The sequence below is a fragment of the Embiotoca jacksoni genome, unplaced genomic scaffold (genome assembly GCF_022577435.1).
Source record: "Embiotoca jacksoni isolate LCO1_2020_lvr unplaced genomic scaffold, fEmbJac1.0.p SCAF_9, whole genome shotgun sequence".
Classification (NCBI taxonomy): Eukaryota; Metazoa; Chordata; class Actinopteri; family Embiotocidae; genus Embiotoca; species Embiotoca jacksoni.
Window position 1 is genome coordinate 5,743,565 of NW_027185447.1, and position 19,068 is coordinate 5,762,632.

The 19,068-nt window shown below is 39.1% G+C and overlaps 1 protein-coding gene across 3 annotated transcripts in view; it reads right to left on the reverse strand.

Moving 5' to 3' along the window:
• cacna1db (calcium channel, voltage-dependent, L type, alpha 1D subunit, b) overlaps window positions 1-19,068 on the reverse strand; it is an 88,178-nt gene that overhangs the window by 18,208 nt on the left and 50,902 nt on the right. The window contains exons 11-38 of one of the 3 annotated variants that reach the window (XM_069140784.1): window positions 16,905-16,992; window positions 16,695-16,721; window positions 16,202-16,362; window positions 15,872-16,097; window positions 14,831-15,038; window positions 14,486-14,606; window positions 14,112-14,226; window positions 13,909-13,969; window positions 13,726-13,783; window positions 12,343-12,487; window positions 12,074-12,203; window positions 10,587-10,646; window positions 9,295-9,401; window positions 8,516-8,603; window positions 8,243-8,350; window positions 8,023-8,075; window positions 7,768-7,914; window positions 7,337-7,538; window positions 6,912-7,070; window positions 5,485-5,595; window positions 5,032-5,109; window positions 4,405-4,488; window positions 2,241-2,282; window positions 1,354-1,482; window positions 819-884; window positions 586-677; window positions 299-458; window positions 52-179 (exon numbers count right to left, since the gene is read on the reverse strand). In XM_069140784.1, coding sequence (XP_068996885.1) covers window positions 52-179; window positions 299-458; window positions 586-677; window positions 819-884; window positions 1,354-1,482; window positions 2,241-2,282; window positions 4,405-4,488; window positions 5,032-5,109; window positions 5,485-5,595; window positions 6,912-7,070; window positions 7,337-7,538; window positions 7,768-7,914; window positions 8,023-8,075; window positions 8,243-8,350; window positions 8,516-8,603; window positions 9,295-9,401; window positions 10,587-10,646; window positions 12,074-12,203; window positions 12,343-12,487; window positions 13,726-13,783; window positions 13,909-13,969; window positions 14,112-14,226; window positions 14,486-14,606; window positions 14,831-15,038; window positions 15,872-16,097; window positions 16,202-16,362; window positions 16,695-16,721; window positions 16,905-16,992 — 3,154 coding nt within the window. The remainder of the gene's footprint in view (window positions 1-51; window positions 180-298; window positions 459-585; window positions 678-818; window positions 885-1,353; window positions 1,483-2,240; window positions 2,283-4,404; window positions 4,489-5,031; window positions 5,110-5,484; window positions 5,596-6,911; window positions 7,071-7,336; window positions 7,539-7,767; window positions 7,915-8,022; window positions 8,076-8,242; window positions 8,351-8,515; window positions 8,604-9,294; window positions 9,402-10,586; window positions 10,647-12,073; window positions 12,204-12,342; window positions 12,488-13,725; window positions 13,784-13,908; window positions 13,970-14,111; window positions 14,227-14,485; window positions 14,607-14,830; window positions 15,039-15,871; window positions 16,098-16,201; window positions 16,363-16,694; window positions 16,722-16,904; window positions 16,993-19,068) is intronic. The other 2 variants (XM_069140785.1, XM_069140786.1) reach the window with 2 other exon arrangements.

Genomic DNA, 19,068 nt, shown 5'->3' on the forward strand with positions numbered 1-19,068 from the left:
TCCAATGTATATTACTGCAGTAGTTTACAGAAAATGGCTGATAGCACTCACTTGGCTTCAGGGTCATATTCTGACCAGATCCTTTTAAACTCATCCAGGTGGTGCGGCCCAAGGATGGACCAATCACGGGTCAGATAGTCAAAATTATCCATGATGACAGCTACAAATAGGTTGATGATCTGAAATCAGAACATGGAAAACATTTTGGCATTTTTGTTGTTGTTGTTGTTGAAAGGAAACTCAAATCTGTGCACAAAACATCACTGCCACTGAAAACAGTGAGATGTCTGAAGAGTACCAGGAAAGCACAGAGCATGTAGAAGCTGATGAAGTAGATAATAGCAAAGCCGCTGCCACAGGTTCTCTCCTCTCCTGGGTTGTAGTCTGACTCTGAATCACACAGCTTCCCTGGCAGACAGGCCAGCATGATCTCCTGCCAGGCTTCTCCTGTAGCACACCTAACGTAGAACAGGAAGCAGCATTAATGCAGCTGCAGAATGACTGTTCTTTTGCATTTATTCATGTATTTCGTATGTAAAATGACTTATAATGGATTGTAACCAAGTGTTATGAAAACATACGGACCTGAAGAGCATCAGCACAGCTTGGGGGAAGGTTTGAAAATTGTTGTTGCGGTTGATTTGTGTTCCATCCACCATTGCTATTTTCCCAAACACCTAAAACAGGACAAGAAATATCATATCAAGAGTCCACAGGATGCCTCAGACTCAGTCCAAAAAAACAACACATCTACACACAAATCATGCAGGGTGCCTAACGGCTTTCAGTCATACTCTGATCACGTGAGAACATTTTACCTGCATTCCAATTACAGCATAGATGAAGAACAGCATGGCTATCAGGAGTGCAACATAGGGAAGAGCCTGGGTAGGAAACAAAAGAGAAATGAGTGTCACAGTGTTTGAAGACACCGACATCTGCAGTATAATAACACCACAAGATTGACCAGTCACAAACAGTTTTGTTGTATCTTGGCATTCTGCACAGGCTCCATCTAGACTGACATAGTATCCCACATTTAAATGCAACTGCTGCATATTGGCACTTCATGATACAACAACTTAAAGTGAAACCTGGTAAAAGTTTTGCCACAACCCAAAGCAACACCTGTAATACACCCATTTGGCAACTGAATATGTATGAGCAAATAAAACCCTGTAACATGAATGTCATCATTTTACTGTTTATTTAAGGAATCAACAGAGTTCATGGTCTTCTGAAGCTCTGTGCAGTGTTTCAGTGTCTAATCAGTGTCATCCTCTTCTCTTGTTGGTTTATAATATTGCAAATTTTAAGAAAGACATTTATTGGCTGCATATGCTACAGCCTCACCTGGAAGGACTTGATGAAGGTCCACAGCAAAGTCCTGATTCCCTCCCCCCTGCTCAGCAGTTTGACCAATCGCATCACCCTGAACAGGCGGAAGAAGGTGATGGAGATACGAGCGCTGTCCTCTGTGTTCTGAGGTGGAGGAGGTGAAGAGTGATTACAGAGGACAGAAACAAAAGGTGCAACATCCAAGCATAGAAATAAAGCTTTGTGCACCTTATCAATCATGCATTCTTTCAACGATCATGTATGAGTCATATTTTATGGCAGGCAACGTAAAGGGGATTAAAATCTGAATGAAAGAATGGTTCCATTTGTGATCCTCCTACATCTTTACAATGACAACAAAGAAGATGCATGCAGAGTCACTGTGTCTTGAGCAGCATGCCAGTGACAGACCTGGAGGACTTTCACGTTTAACTGACAGACAACACAGAATAATTCAAAGGTCAACAAACCAACAGACAAACTATAACTTCATACCTTTACTCCAAACATTTTCAAACACATAAGACCTTTCACATGAAATGTAAACTCAGAGCACTCGAGTGTTGACACAATGTCGGCAAGCTAACTGCAAACACTGAAATGAAGAACAACAAAATCTGATCCTCCGAGTCATGCCATGCACCCAGACAGGACAAAAAAAATGTCAGCAGATTAAAACTAGGAACAAAAAAAATGCAACAAACCATTCAAAAAAAAGACTTTGACAAACATTAAGAGTCCAAACACAAACCCTCACACTTTACTGAACAGGTGAGAGCAGATGTTCTGGTTAAAAGCATCTCACTGTTACAGTCACAACAAAAAGACGGTGATGCTTTGACTTTTGGATGATCATGGACGGGTGAGGGTCTTAAATCAAATCAGGAGGGGCTTCTTCTTACCCCTGGCTCCACTATCACCTTGACAACAGGAATGGCTGCCGACTTGAAACCAAAAGCCTAAAGTTAATCCGGGTCACACAAACCAGCTGAACAGCACCAACCTGTTCACAGGTCAGTGCTGCTGCAGACATCACATGTCATCATTACCAATCTAATTACATAAACAACACAGCATTACAATGTACCAACAAGAACATCATCGTCAGCGTAAAGCCGCTCATGCAAAAGCTTCAAGGCATTTTCTCAGCAGTAACATCAGATACAAGTTGCATGCAGACAAAGCAGAATTCTTCTTTGGTGAAATATTATATAGCTTAACTGTCTCCATACTTTTTCCCCAAATACATTTTACAAATGAAGTTCACTGGTATTCTGACTAAGACTCAGATCGTAAATAAAAGTTTGCTAGGAAAGGCAAGTGTTTTTCATTATGTTTCTGTGACAGAGACACAAATCCCTTCCTGTTGACACTTTTTAGATATAATATCGTCATTGCTGGTTAAGTTGCTAAACCATACATCACAGCAGCAAATATAAAGCGCTGACATTCTCTCAGGAAACATTTAGTTGGACTCATAATATCAAAGCTTTCCATCATAGGATATCTTCTGTAAATGTATCATATTCTAGAGTTTGATCAATAAAGGCTTACAGTGTGTGCTACACTTCAAAACAATTCAAAGATAAACAAACATTTTGACGTGGACAACATGGCAGAAAGCGTGGAAATCTGTGTAAACACGAGCTGCAAACCAGGACACTGAGTAACCTTGCAGTCGTAGAACGGAAGATTCAGCTGATAAAGAGATTACAAGTGGAAACATGGACACATGCAAGACAGTTTAATGGGATAACTAAGCTGCATTCAAAAACAACAGCTGCCAACAATCATCTGAAGGGTCACGTTTTGGACTTCATCAGTTCTTTTCAAAGTTCTATATTCAATAAATGTAATTACAATGCACATTCATATTTAAATACTGCACACAGTATGATCATGGGCTGTTTTCTTTAACCTGAGTGGAGTGACAGTATTCAGCACAATCAAACATTGCAACACGTGAAAGTCTCCCGTCATCTTTTTCCTTATTTATTGTATGTCATGCTTCTTATAATTAGAGCCCAACCAATTTGATCAGCCTACATTGGCCTATCACAGATATATTAGTACCAACCGTATATATTGGTCCAGTTTAAACTTTTTTTATATGAACATCATCAGAATCCGCTTTATGAACCAGGTATGTTTACACATACAAGGAATTTGACTCCTGTTGTAGCTGGTCTCTCAGAGTGCAAAAAAACAAAAACAGACAGACATAAATAGACATATATATACAGCTAAGAAACAGATATATACATATATACACCTAAACAATGGTGCAAGGGAACCTATTGCAACTGATGCTGATGCCGTTGGGTGTAGGGCAAAACGTCCAGTGATGTTGAAGACGTTAAGTGTTTAGCAGAGTGACGTCCTGCGGATAAAAACTGCTCTTGTTTCTGGTGGTCTTGGTGCACAGTGCTCTGTAGCGCCTACCAGAGGGAAGAAGCTGAAACAGAGATTGTCCAGGGTGGGATGGATCTGCAGAGATGCTACCTGCCCGTTTCCTGACTGGACTTATACATGAAACATGTTTGGGGATATTTAGAAATTGTTCTGATTGTGTTTTTTTGTTGTTGTTGTTCTTTGTAATTTCCAGTGACAGTTATTGTTTCAGTGCACTGATGCCAGTTTATACAATAAGCTGTAAAATATCCTATCTCCATAACATATCTTTGTCACAAGTGTCAAAAGTGTTTGATAACCACATTTAAGGGATCATTGCATAAAAATGTGTTTATATCTACTGTATCTTCAATATATATAGATATATATATATATCTATATATATAGATATATATAAAGAATATCAGAATCAGAGCCAACAATTCAGTATCATCCATTATTAGTCAGGCTCTACTCATAATAACTAAAACATATATTTAGAAACTTGTATCAAAGCCTTAATTAAGCAACATTTTACCCTGTCATGAAACTGTAGTTGTGAAAAACAATGATTCATTCATGAAAAAACAAAAGTTGTGATCTTGAATGCAGCTCTAAAGCAAGGCACTGCTGCAGGGAACGATACAGTAAGACATGTGAGAAATGACTACTTACATTGATCTCAGTGATGGCAATGTCAACCACGCTACCCACAACAATTAAGGCATCAAACGTGTTCCATGCATCAGCAAAATAGTTCTGCAAGCACAGGCAACAAAGACACACAGAGAAGAGGAAAGAGAGAGAGACAACAGAGCAAAGAGGAAAAGGAGGAAGAGTTGAAAAAAGAGGTGTGAAAGATAGAAAGAGAAGAACATCAAAAAGTTGTGCTTTGATTTAACAGAGTGAGATTGAAAGTAAAATCCTTCCTGCCAGATTTTGTGATTACTAACATGTTTAATTTGTCTTAAGTCTTCTATTTCAAAAGTTATTGTTTGAAATGAGTAAATAACCGGCCTTGATAAACTGATGGTGACTTAAAGTAATGCATATGTTGGCACTCAGCACATTTTAGTTGCAGACAGCTGATGCAAAGGTTTCCAGCCCATTAGCAGATATTTGGTCTAAAACAGATTCAACAGGCTTCACTTCTTGGGCAGAAATTGTTCTACACATAACTAAGACAGGAAGGAACGGAAGGAGGAAAGATGTGAAGGAAGGAAAAAATAAAGGAGAGTGGCAGCAGCAGGTTACGAGCAGGAAGAGGGAATGACAGAGTTGTACATACTGACGTCTCTCTACCTGGCTGAGTATGATGTCGACTACACTGCCAATGACCACCAGAGCATCGAAGACGTTCCAGGCATCCCCGACATAGCCCTGAACATGGCAGTGTGCGCAGCCAGCGGAAGGAGAGGGGAAGGAAAGGAGAAGAGGGTGATGCAGGATGCAGGTAGAGAGGAGGAGTAATGGAGGGTGACGTAAAGGAATACATGGAAGATAAGTCAGCCAGCGAGCAAAGAGCCCGAGGGAGGTGAGAGGGACAGGAAGAAGGAGGGCTGGGTTAAAAGGAAGAGTGTTTTCAGGTAAAAACAAAATCACACATGAGTCTTTTAGGGGTAACATATAAAGGAAAATCTAAAAGGACAACTCAGATGGTTTCAACCATGGGAGTTTTGCAGAGGAGAGGAGAGGAGAGGAGAGGAGAGGAGAGGAGAGGAGAGGAGAGGAGAGGAGAGGAGAGGAGAGACTTACTCTGGGTTTGAAGGCAATGAGCTTGAGGATCATCTCGACGGTGAAAACCCCAGTGAAGACCATGTTGAGGATGTCCATGGCATAGTTAAAGAGATGAGACTGACCATGATGCTGAAAGGAGACAGGTAGGCAGATTCAATACAGATATACTGTATGTGCTTAATAATAAACACATTTCAGGTGGATTTATATACAGCAGTATGGTCTGGCAGGACATAGAGATAGATATCTTTAAATATATGAAAAAAAAATATAATATTATGACAACCTTAAATGAAACATTGTAGATATTCAGATTAAACCATTTTTAACATTCCCAAACATAAGATTATTGTCAATATTAGATAAATGAATAAAGGAGACACTTGTATACCATGGAGTGGTGGGCAATGTGATCCTGAAATAAAATCATGATATAAATTATATTTTAGAGTGTTTCTGTGATATGAACCCAATTCTTGGCAATAAGAACATATCGAACATATTGTATTTTTATTGGTTTAAGTACATACAATTACAACAAAATAAGTGTTTTAGTTTTCCAGTATATGTGAAAATAAATGTGACAGTTCAAATATGCAATAAAAACTAACAATGTGGTTTGTTGTACATTTCATCTTTTGTAACTAAGTGGCAACCAACACTGGCATCACCTATTAGTTTGTAAACTGCCATTATGAAGCCTTGACTGGATTTTGTCCATCGCTATCTTACTAATTTGGAATCAGAAGTGACCATATTTGGATGAGCTGAGGATGAGAGAGCGGGGATCTGACTCGCTAGTGGAAACCTGATTGCACCACAGGCCGGTCAATCAAACAGACACAGCCCAAACATACTGCTTTTTGAGGCCTAATATCTAACTAATGACTGGATTATTTTCAAATTGACCACAAAACAACTAATAAGAAGGAATGAAATTAGTAAATGACACCAAATAACTCGTGGAATAAATTTATTGACTTTGTATTTCATGATAGAAGTTGAATGTAAGTCTATGGAGCCAGAGACTTTTTGACGGCAGCCTCTAGCGGCACTCGGTGGTATTGCAGTTTAATGCACTTCCATGTCAGCCTCATTTTTCTGACCCCAAAGCTACGTCCACTTTTATTTAAAGTCTATTTTTGTAACCAAACTACTTCCACACTACTGAGGTCACTCCAGTTTTGGAACCAACTTCACTGTAAAGACGCCTTCAGTCATGCTTTTTGCTGCTGTGTAAGTTACACGTGTACAAAACGCTGCGTAACGGTATGACATTATTACATCATCGAGTTGGAATTTTGCGACACTCATTGACTGTATGAATTTTCTTGATCATATTGAAAACTATGTGATATGGCACAGCCAGAATATCATTAAATGACAGATGTTACATTCATGAGAGGGTTTATGACAATTTTGCTCACTGAATGAAGAGCGCTCACCTGAATGGCCAGACACAGGGTGTTGAGGATGATCAGGACAAACATGACGTACTCAAAGCCAGTGGAGTTGACCACATACCAGAACTTGTACTGGTAGGGGTTTTTGGGAATGTAGCGCCGCAGAGGTCGAGCTTTAAGAGCGTACTCCACACACTGACGCTGCGGTGGGGTAAATAGAGAAACAGACACAAACAGACTTGTTAACAGGTATCATATGCTATCTTGCATTAAAGATACAAGCACTGTTTACACTGATCACAAGGATACAGTGCATCATTACTTCATGTTGAGTAAAAGAAACTAATTGGAAAAAGAATTTCAAAGTTAGAGGATTTGACCTATAGTTTACAAATCAACATATCAGTCTTGCAACAGTATACACAAACAAACAAGTACGCACACTGTACACAATAACACCTTCCTACCTGGTTCTTGTCCAGCTCGCAGTTCTTGTACTCCTTCTCCCCCTGCTCTTGGAAAGTAACGATGACGAAACCGACAAAGATGTTCATCATAAAGAAGGCGATGATGATGATGTAGATGATGAAGAAGATGGAGATCTCAATGCGGTAGTTGTAGATGGGGCCCAAGTTCTCCTTGTTAGAGTCGATGGCCTTGTACAACAGACTGCAGACACACACACACACACACACATCACATGCTCTATTTTAAACCGCACACTTATAAATGTTCAAGTGCACATTCAGAGACACAACACTCAAATCATAGACAAGAGAGTTGTTTATATTTCTGTATTATTGTAAATAGTGGTATTGGAGTATTTTCATTCATTCAGAAAGAAAAGTGATTAATTATCAAACATTATATTCCATCTCAAACCTAAAACAGTACTTACGTGGGCCATCCTTCAAAGGTGGAGACGGTAAAAAGAGCCATCATGGCCATCAGGACATTGTCAAAGTTAAAGTCACTGTTGTACCAGATCCTCTCCTTCACCATGGGCATCGCCGTGTCTCCATTGTTATAGAGAATATAGGTGCCTCTGGGATTTAAAACATGATGTTAACCACATATACAAATACAAGCTCACACAGAGACACTCATCCACACGGTCCAAAACTGGAAACCAGGAAGGAAACAAAAAACTCACTTGCACTCATCTGGGTTGGACTTTGCATCATCGGTGCATCGATAAAATTTACCCTTTTAGTAAAAAAATAAATAACAGAGTGTCAGAGGTGCACTTAGTAGAAGGTTCTCTACTTCAGAAAAAGCTATTTGTTGTTTTGCAATAGAAGAATCAGTTGACTTGGTGGGCCAAAAGAGAAACCATCAACTGTGACCACGTGACCCTTCATCACTCTGTGTACCTTGAAGAGCTGCACTCCGATACAAGCGAACATGAACTGCAGCAGTGTGGTGACGATCATGATGTTTCCAATGGTCCGGATGGCCACAAATACACACTGGACCACGTGCTGCAAAACACAGTTACACACTGTTAGCAGAATAGACAGCACTGCAGAACAAGCAAAGGCATTTGTTTGTACAAAAATACTCTAGAATTAAATTCACATGAACACGCATGCATGTAGATGGATACGTGGACACTCTGCACCATGTGTTATTATTGTCATTCTGACCTTCAGTCCCTTGGCTCGGTTAATGGCCCTGAGCGGACGGAGAACTCGCAAAACACGAAGAATCTTCACCACTGAGATAGCAGAGGACCTGCAGATGACACACCGGGTGATTCAGCTAAATCAACTTCATGGGCATGTTGTCACGGAAGTATAACAGCAGAAGTTCCTAAACATTTCAGACCATGTATCACTATGTGCCAAACCTAATGTCCAAAGTACCAATTTCCACTGTAGACAATATTTTTTTTTAAAATTAATAAATAAATAAAAATTCCCTGATTTAACTATTAAATACCCACCGATAGGCTAAATAATAACAATATAAAGCTACTGTTTCAAAGTCCTAACTAGAAACAGCTGTTTGCAACCTGCATCTCCCTCTCTGACCTGTCTCGTCCATCATGGCCACTTCAAACTTCCAATCATTACACTGGCTAAGATCAATGACTTTTTTTTTTACAAGCAATTTATTTTTACATCATTGTATACATAAGTGTTGTCTGTAATAAAATGAGATTAAATGACAATCTTGGGCCAGTTGGAGTGCAATTGTTAGGCCTTTCAGCAAGGCTCTTGCGCACTACCAGTGGTAAGTGTACCACGGTTTAGGATTAACTGTATTTCAGTTTAATATTTTGTAATGGTACTTTAAACATTTTAGTTGAACATTGAGTAATGTATATATTTCATGGCAAAAAATACACAGTTGTTCAATGATAGCCTACATTTCAGCAAAACATGAAAATTCTTTCAGTGAGGAGTGATTGAATTATACATACTGAATGCCGAAGGACACCAGAGATACACCAACGACCAGGAGGTCTAATAGGTTGAAGTAGTTTCTACAGAACGCCCCTTTATGAAGGAACGCTCCAAACGCTGTCATCTGGACAGAGAAGAGACAACTGTGAGGACTCAAGACGACAGATCTGCCATTGTACATCCAAATACGTACACTGTGGAGTGGGGCAGCTTCAAGTCAGACTCAAACGGCTGGAAAAATTATTTAGATGATCCTTTACTAAGAACTATTTACCGCATTCAATTTCATAACGTCATTTGTGAGAAAAAAGTTGTGTTGAATGTTGTATTCTTGTCAAATACAAAAATTAATTACATTCACATTAATTTTGTATTTGACAATAATGCACAACTGATGGCTCTGCATTGAAATGAAGCTGTAATGTGGATTATGTTACTTGGAAAAAGCACACTGTTTGAAAAGCAACTTTAAAACACTTTTAAAAGAGATGCATACATGTGCAGTACTGCATACACACACATACACACATGCAGTATATACAGGACATATAAACAATGCAGTATGTTTAAATGGGGAATATTGTTCAAAAATCACCACACTCATTTCCAGTACAGATTAAGCCACAGACTGTATAAAGAGGGCCTGTTATCTTCTTTAGGCTTCAGCCACAATACATGTGATTTACCTAGTGCAGACATGCAGCAAGCAGCGGGAATAGGCAGAGGATTGAATTTTAACAGTAAAGTTTCAGATTTTTGTGGATTTCCTCAAGCATATGTTTTTTAAGTGCATTAGCCAAAAAAAGACTTCAGGTAGTGGGATATACGGCTTGATTTTAGTTCAACAAAAATAGGTGTAAATAAAGATACAAATTTTGGGAATCTGTTAGCTGCGACAATGATTCAAAGTTTCAAAAAATGACAGTAGGTCGGGAAAGGTTTCAAAATACCACCAGAGTCATAGAGCCAACCAAGTATTTGTTTTTTAATCTTTTGAAAAGTAAAAGAGAAGAACTGTAATATTTGAGAAAAGCCAAACAAGAATTTGCACTCTGGAGAGCCACTGGTCCATAAACTTGTGGGTAAGTGGGCCGTGATGGAAAAAAGTAACTAACAGACAAAAATAAATATCTGACGAAAAAAGCATGACTTCCATGTTGACAGATTGGCGCTATGACAACAAGACAAGCAGGTGGTCGTTCAGACCAAAACTTATTGAGATAAAAATGAGGGGAGGGAGGATGTGTGCAGCAAGCTTTGGAAGTGGTGGGTTGTTGCTGAGGCGACGCAACAATGTTTTATTGTTTACCTTAATAAGGATCTCAAATGTAAACATACTAGTGAAGACATAGTCTGCATAGCCTAGGATCTGAGGAAGCAATCAGAGTGACATAAGCACGCAGGGTTACTGAAGCTCTACCCAGCACAGCACAACACAGCACGCAAAGGACATTTACCTTCAACAGGATCTCAACAGTAAAGATTGCGGTGAAAGCATAGTCAAAATAACCAAGTATCTGCAAAAGGCAATGCACAAGTTCAGGTCATTCCAGGGTAACAGCACAGTACACGATCAAAAACTTGTAGTTGTAGAAATTGTAAAGGTTAAACACAGATAAAACAGTAGCTAACTCAGAGTATAGCAAAGCTGCACTCTGCTATTTAATGTACAAATGGATGCGAGAGATTTAGCACTGTTTCTTAAATTAAATTCTCAAGTTTGTTTACAACCATGGCAGGTTTTCGCTGAGCATAGAATATATGATTTAAAATTCATCACTCATTAAATATTTCAAACATTTGTGAACAAATATTTTATCCACATAGTCCTGGACTCACCAAAAAGAGATCACTGGCCTAAAATGACTGTTTTTCCCTTGTAATGGAGGTAACCTTGACATGAATAACCGAGAGCGGTTAAGCTACACTGGTACAGTGCGAGCGTTAAATAAAGTTTATGATCAGTGCTATTCACTTTACGCATGTTATCACAGGTTGGTACAGCGCAGCTGAAGTGGGCCGACATAAACCCCTTCAAAAACCCACGAGTATCACGTGTGTTGTGAGTGAATTGGATGACATCACATTATATAACTTCTGAGTAATGGCTTGCTTGAATTTCCCATGACCATTTGTTTCTGCTTACATTTAAAATTGCAGAGTGCAGCTTGTTTTAGTTTGTAGATGAGCAAGAACCCATCATAACACAACATTATAAAACTGTGTAGAGCAGAATAGTGGGTGTGACTGCAACTGTGGAAAGAGACGAGTAGACAAGTCTAACGCAGTCTTGTAGGACCCCGGAATAGTTTGGTAAGTAAGGGAGCAAACCAAAACAATTATCGTTGTTCACTCTTATTATTCAATCTTATATTCAAGATGAAAATGCTGTCCATGTACTTTGTTTTCTATGTAAAGTTTCTTGTTATTTGGAGGTCATTTAGTAAATCATGCTTTCAATAAGCGTTCAACAGCAGACAGTTGTCAAAGTGCAGGTTTTACTAACATTAATGTTGGTTCTGTTCTATTCAAGTATCCAAGTAAGTCATAACAGTGAGTCAGCATGTACAACACCTTCCCCCTGAAACTGAACCAGCTAAATTGAATTTAGCCATGATTAATATCATTATTTAAAACTGCACTTTTCTTACTGTAACATGTTAAAATGTCCTCACGAAAAAGGTTGACTGTCAGCTAAAATGAGACAAATATGACCCTACAAACATGAAATCTTAAAAATGTGGACGAGTATTTTTGGACAGTTAAAGACAACAGTCTCAGCGGTTGTTTACATACGATATTGCGAGCCGAAAAGTTGCGTATGGGGTCCTCAGCGGCCAGAGAAACGGAGCTGAGCATGATGAAGACCAGGATGAGGTTGGTGAAGATCTGATGGTTGATCAGCTTATGGCAGAACACACGAAACCTACAGACAAAGAGAAGGACAGTGAGGAAACAGAAGTGAGCAGACAGACAAAGGTGGGACTGTTTTTGGTATCTTTTGTCAAACTGAGCAGGTGGACTGCTTCCTGTTTGTCAATATTAATATTATATAATGGACTCACGGGTTGGTGCTGCTGAAGATGAAGAAGGCGCTGCCCTCTGGGATGGGTGGAGTCTTTTCTTTGATGGTGAGTTCAGAGAGTCGTGGAGGACGAGGACCTGAGGGAACTTCTGGGAGGTCTTCAGTATTGTCCTTATCTTCACACGCTAGAAAGCATTAGTTTGAATATTAAAATAATCCTTCTGTTGTATTTGTAGTCTACTGATGATACAGAAACTTAAAATGTATACTCAGTGTATGTATTTATATTGCACTAGTGTTAATGTTCAAAGTTGAGTTTTTTTCCTCTCCTCATATTTTGTCATGTTTAGGTTCTTTCAGTATGTCATTGTGCATTTGTACTGTAATGCTGCTGATGCTTTTATAGTTTGCCTACCTTATTGTAATAGCTTGATGAATTTGACAAAAATTATAAAACTTACATTTAGAAAATAAAGACAGATTTTCCAAAGTATACTCGTGTACAATACTTTAAATACTGAGACACAAAAGAGGCATGAAATACATTTTATATACAGCAAATTCAAAATGCAGTAATCAATACTGTAATATGTGTACTGTATAACAATATGGAGATAGAACAAAATACAGTGTTTATATATTTGATCTTGGTCGACAATTACCAAGCTGTCATGCACTGTGTGCTGCGGTCTGTCTGACATTTCAAAACTTTTCCTGGTTTCACTTTTTACATAAGCCAGTGTTGTTAGAAAATGTAATTTTTTTTCCCTCTAAAACTCTCAACTTGTGCTGTCTACACTGATTTTTTTTTTTCATAGACTACAGTAACGTGTTGTATTTAAAAACATTTTTAGAAAACCCTTTCCAGTCGGCGTAACTTGAATTCCTGCCACTACACCGATTATACTTGCAAGTGTAGATACTAAACTATAAGAACCCTTTATTTCTATTTTTTTCCTCATTATTTAAGGGCTCTCAGAAGGCAACTGGACTTAATCGAGGTTGTTGAGGACGTTTCATCTTTCACATGAGGGCTTCGGGTCACATGATTCCTGGTATCCCTCCCCAGGCAGCTTAACAACCATTCACACAATGAGACTCATCAATCGACCCAAACAACTCAACATGATGGTCGGGTTGGTCAGGGACTCAGATGTGACCTCAATAACTCTCAAGATATTACAAACCTGGGACTCTCCTCCCCACCAGTTGGAACTAAAGAAGCCTTTCGAATGCAACATGAAACGTAATCAAGAACCTCTTGTAAGTCCAGTTGCCGTCAGATAACAGCTAAAATGTTCTCATTGTTCAGATTTCTAGTTTATAACAGAACCATAAAACTGAAGGAAGTGATGTATGATTTGTAGATTCCAGCTTGGGGAATGCTCAGTTAGAGCTCTTTTTTCAAGACAAGTTTGTTTACCTGGAGTTTCAATGGCAGGATACAACTCTTTGTCTTCTTCTAAGACCTCTGCTGGCACCTACACAAAGTGCTCAAGGTTAATTAATTATAATTATTGATGCATTTTAATATAAGATTGGTCACAATTTGATAAAACATTTACATTATTTATGAAGTGAACTCGAGCTTTTCACCGTGTTTTACCTTGGTCTCACCATCCTGGGCTTCTATTATTTCTACTCTCTTCTTCTCCACAATTGTGTCCCTGTTGACAGATAAAACCAAGGAGTAACTACCAAGGCAGAAGGCCATAAAAAAATGTCAGTGAACAGTAAGTGCCTCTAAATAAATTCTAAAAAATAAGTGATGAAATAAAATGTGAAATATTGAAGTGCTCTGAGCTGTACTTGGCACTATTTTTCCGCTTCTTGGCCTCCTCTTCCTCCTTCTGTGCCGTATTGAGGCTCTCTGCGTCTGCCAGGTTGTCAACAGCGATGGCCAAGAAGACGTTTAGCAGGATGTCTGATCATGTGACTGAAGGAGAAAACACTGACCAGCATGGTGAAACTGAATCATTAAAGACTTGGACATTGACAAAATGTAGGAAATCATCAATATGGCTCAATATTACACAACTTCTTCACATATACAAATGTGTTGTGTATGTGTGTGTAGGTGTATGTGTGTGTGTGTGTGTGTGTGTATGTGTGTACGTGTGTACGTGTGTGTGTGTGTGTGTGTGTGTGTGTGTGTGTGTGTGTGTGTGTGTCCAGTAGGATACAGTTTCCACAGATGAAGAGGATAATGAAGTAAATGCAGACAACCATTCCAGAGGAGGAAGGACCACCATATGCCATGATACCATCATACATCACTGTGTTCCAGTCTTCTCCTGTCAGGATCTGTTGAATACAGAGCAGAAGAACCCAAAATGATGATCCACTGCATTTGTACAAGCACAGCATTTTGAGGATTTTTTTTTTTGTGTATGTAGAATTATTTTAAGCTTTTGTGTTGTGTTCCCACAGACGTTGCAATCAAATGTCATAATATCTTTGAAAATTATCCAAATGAACAGATTGAAACTTAATGAAGATTCACATTATGAATCGAACCAAACCCATACCTGGAACACAGTGAGCAGGGACTGAGGGAAGTTATCAAACGTGCTCCTTTTGGTCACGGTCTCGTCAAAGTTGAACTTGCCCCCAAACAGCTGCATGCCAAGCAGGGAGAAAATAATGATGAAGAGGAAGAGCAGCAGCAACAGCGAGGCGATGGACTTCATGGAGTTGAGCAAAGAGGCCACCAGGTTACTGAGAGAGGCCCAGTGCCTGGAGAAGAAAAAAACATAATGAAGTTAACAGAGGGACAAACTGTCTGTGAAGTAATGTTGAAAACATAATATTGGTTAGAGGAGGCATGCTGTGGCGCTTCATAGCCATCTAAACCCCTAAAACACTGGATGTTCTTCCGTCAGCTTGATTAAATTGAGTGACAGCAGCCGCCTTGCAATATTTTACTGTCACAGACAATTCACACGTCCTCGTTTGGGACATCCAGTGATGAAAAAATACAAATAACCAGCTACACCCCGTTCCAGCTCTTTTACAAAGTAAAGTGAACAACTTTTTCCGGACTGTTCAACAGTGCATGCATCGCTTCAGCGAACTTCTTGTGGAAAATTATTTGGGCTTCTTCAATGGCATAACAGTTTATCACAATAGCATGATTATACTGAGGTGTAAGCAGTCCTACAAAGCTACAGCACAGTCTGGCTGCAAGGTCATATGTATGTCCAGTCATTTTAGTGACACAGGCCTGCTGATGGCAAAGGAAACAGCTTTACAACCTTTATGTCAGTTTTGTCACTGTTTAAACATTCTTTAAAACAAAATAACAATAGAGAACCCCAAATAATATCCTGTGCAAAAGTATTTAATTGCATTAAACAAACAAAAGTTTTTCTGTATTTTGTTTAAAAGAATTAAAACAGGAAAAGGGATTGACACATCTCTACCACATCCAGGAAACAAACACATGACTTTTCTTCAGCTTTATTGATGCGTTTTATCATGTGACTGTGGTTTACTCTTGCAGTACCTTGTAACCTAGTTCACAAAGGTGCTATTCAGTATAAATAAAGATTATTGTTGTTATTGCTCACCGTGTGACCTTGAAGATTCTGAGGAGACGGACGCAGCGGAAAACAGAGATGCCAAGAGGAGACATGACGGCCAGCTCCACCAGGATGGTTTCTACGATGCCTCCGCACACCACAAAACAGTCGAAGCGGTTGAACAGGGACACAAAGTAGGCCTGTAGTCCCAAACTGTACATCTTCACCAGCATCTCCAAGGTGAACAAGGCCAGAAGAACTTTGTTGGCTGCATCTTCACAGGAGAGGAGAAGCAGAAAAGTCTTACTACAGAAACAAACCTCTCACAGTTGGTCATGCTTTACAATCACACAGAACATAATGGAGCCAAACAGATACCCTGTACTTCTGTCAGCCAGTTGGGCTGATTGTAGTGCTCCGAAGCGATGGTGAGAGTGTTGAGGAACACCAAGATGATGACCAGCCAATAAAACGATACCGATTTCACGGCTACCCGACACTTCCTGCGGCAGAAACGGTTCCACCGTCGACACTGACGGCTGACAGACAAACAGTGTTACATATTTTAGAATGAACTTTTCTGAATTTCTTCTTTATATATATTTAATAACAATGTTTTATTTTTTTCCACACACACAATTTAACATTTGGAGACACACAATGACAAAACAAGCTCAACATGAATCCATTTGGACAAACCTGATTAGAAGGAGGGGGGTGAATTGTAGGTGCAATTACAGAAAAAACACGATGATGTAACGCGTGACAAAAAATACGCAGATGAAAACATCAGGGATCAGCCATGCAAGATGAGTTGAATCAAATAAATGAAGAACGTATCTACCATGCAGCGTTACAACAGAGTACTAACCTGCATTTTGACTTAGTAATTTTTTGACTGGGGAGTATAAAAGATGAGGCAACTTTTTAATAAAGGGCGACAACATGTAAACTGTGCAGCCTGTTTTTGATTTGATGTCTGGTATGTAAAAAAAAAACACATTGTCTACTGGGTTGCAGTTACGTTGTAAAAGTGTTCAATGAATCTCTTTCCATCTTGCATATCATATGTTACACTCACCACAGTGGTCCACAGCAGGGCGATTTGTCGTCCTCTCCATTGTGATTCTCTGTGTTCACCGATTCTGTCTCACTTGTGGGCATGCTCGCTGCAGCATCAAACACACAGACACACACACACAAAATAAGTTTATGAAAAAGTTGAATTGATAAGCTTTCTGTGTACTGAAAGAAACAAGTTTCAAAAATAAAAGCCACATCATGATTGATTTTCTGATTGACACCCATGCAGTTTTGGCTTGGCTTGGCTCTACAGTGGTGAAATAGCCTTGAAGTCAACAGTAACTTTCTAAATACAAAAAACTACTCCATATTAAAATGACTGCCAGAATCACCTCTCTAATCTATGGAGAATCGAAGACTTAGAGTAGAATAAGAAATACTCGACTGGAAAATAATTTTAGCTATTGATGGAAGTCTGGAATCTCCAGTAGTTTTGTGTCTTATTTTGCTGAAAGGCCGAGCCAAACCACCACAAAAAAACAACAACAAAGAATGAAACTGAAAATTGCAGGTGTCAGATAGAAAACGCTCGGGTGACTCCTTCACAAAGTTTGACATAAATAAAAAAGAAATTCAGCCAAGTTTGTCCATAATTCCATAATTCAGGAATTAAGAGAGAAACGCAATTTAGGGATGAATCCTGGATCGTGGAGTTGCACCATGAGAAAAAAGCTGTTTGGTTTTGTGATCACTGCAAAAGGATGAATTTGAGGGTTTGAAGTCACAGTGAGCACATGCTGCCAGACCTGAGTCAAATTATATATATTATCATTGTCATTTATAAAACATTTGATCACTGAAAACACTATAATATAAAGACTATTTCTTCAATAAATGTTTTTTACTTGAAACAAGTATCCATGATGAGTACCACTGACTACAGTGTCCATTTTAATTATTGGATCTACCATTTCAGGTCTGTGAGCATCAACAAATGAAAAAAAAAAATGCAACAGGGGTTAGAACATACAGTATATTGTATATACTGTACATGCATGAAATATTGCCTTTATAAAGGACAAATGAAAGGGATTCAAAATGATGACGATCAGATGAGGGATCTGAACACAAGCACTGTGGCAGTTCTGTTTACTTTTGACCAAGATACGGTAAATGCAGTTATGAAATTAACTGAAAACAATGATTATAGCATTTATACATTAAAGAGCCATGTCAGGATGCAATATTTGAACTGGGACTAAATATTGAATACACTTTGCTGGCATTTCCAAAGTGAAATGTTAAAGCATGTCTGATATCCTTCAGATTTTATCACACTAAACTGTGTTACTTGTTTAAAGTCAGAACTTGTGAAACCCTTCATACTGTACGTATAAATTACAATTACATACAAATAGATTTGACTGATTCACAATCTAATTGTAAGTCAGTCTTGATGTTTTTATACTTCCTAGAAAACATGCTTTATGATTTTGGTTGACATCATTGACACTATATAAAAGTGGACGAAGCTTCTGAGTCTGAAAAATTAGGCCGATGTGGAAGTGCATTAAGCTCCAATACCACCGAGTGCCGCCAGAGGCTGCCTCCAAAAAGCCTCCGGCTTCATAGACTCCCATTCGACTTCTCTCGTAAAATTCTCAGTCAATAAAATTTCTCCACGAGTTATCTAGGTCTTGTGAGCTAAACTCACTCCTTCTTATTATTTTAGCGGGGCGTAGTATCGTCAGGTTTCCAATCAGATCGAGTCAGATCCCATACTCGCTCCCCCCTAGCTCGCCCAAGTATGGTCACTACCGGCTCCAAACCGCTCGGGATTAGCAAGATGGCGCCAACCAAAATCCAAACTCGAGGCTTCATAACAGCCGTTCACAAACAAATGGGTGACGTCACTGCTTGGTTCACATTTAACAACAATGTGAAAGATCATGTATGGGTAGTATTGGGATTATTAGTGTTACTATTTCTTGAACAAATAGCAACATGTCCTATAAACTCGATTGCTTCCTCTTGTAAAGAAGGAGTTGCTTTTAAGAGGTGCATTTCCCTCCACGGTGACATTTTCTTTTCCTTCCATGTGTTCTGCAGTTCAAAGTGCCGATTCAGTTCACTAGCAGGTCGGCTTTGTTTGCTGGCAGGGCACAACACAATGTTCATGCAATAATACGTTAGGTTGTATGTGTTACGTGAAAGGAATTTGG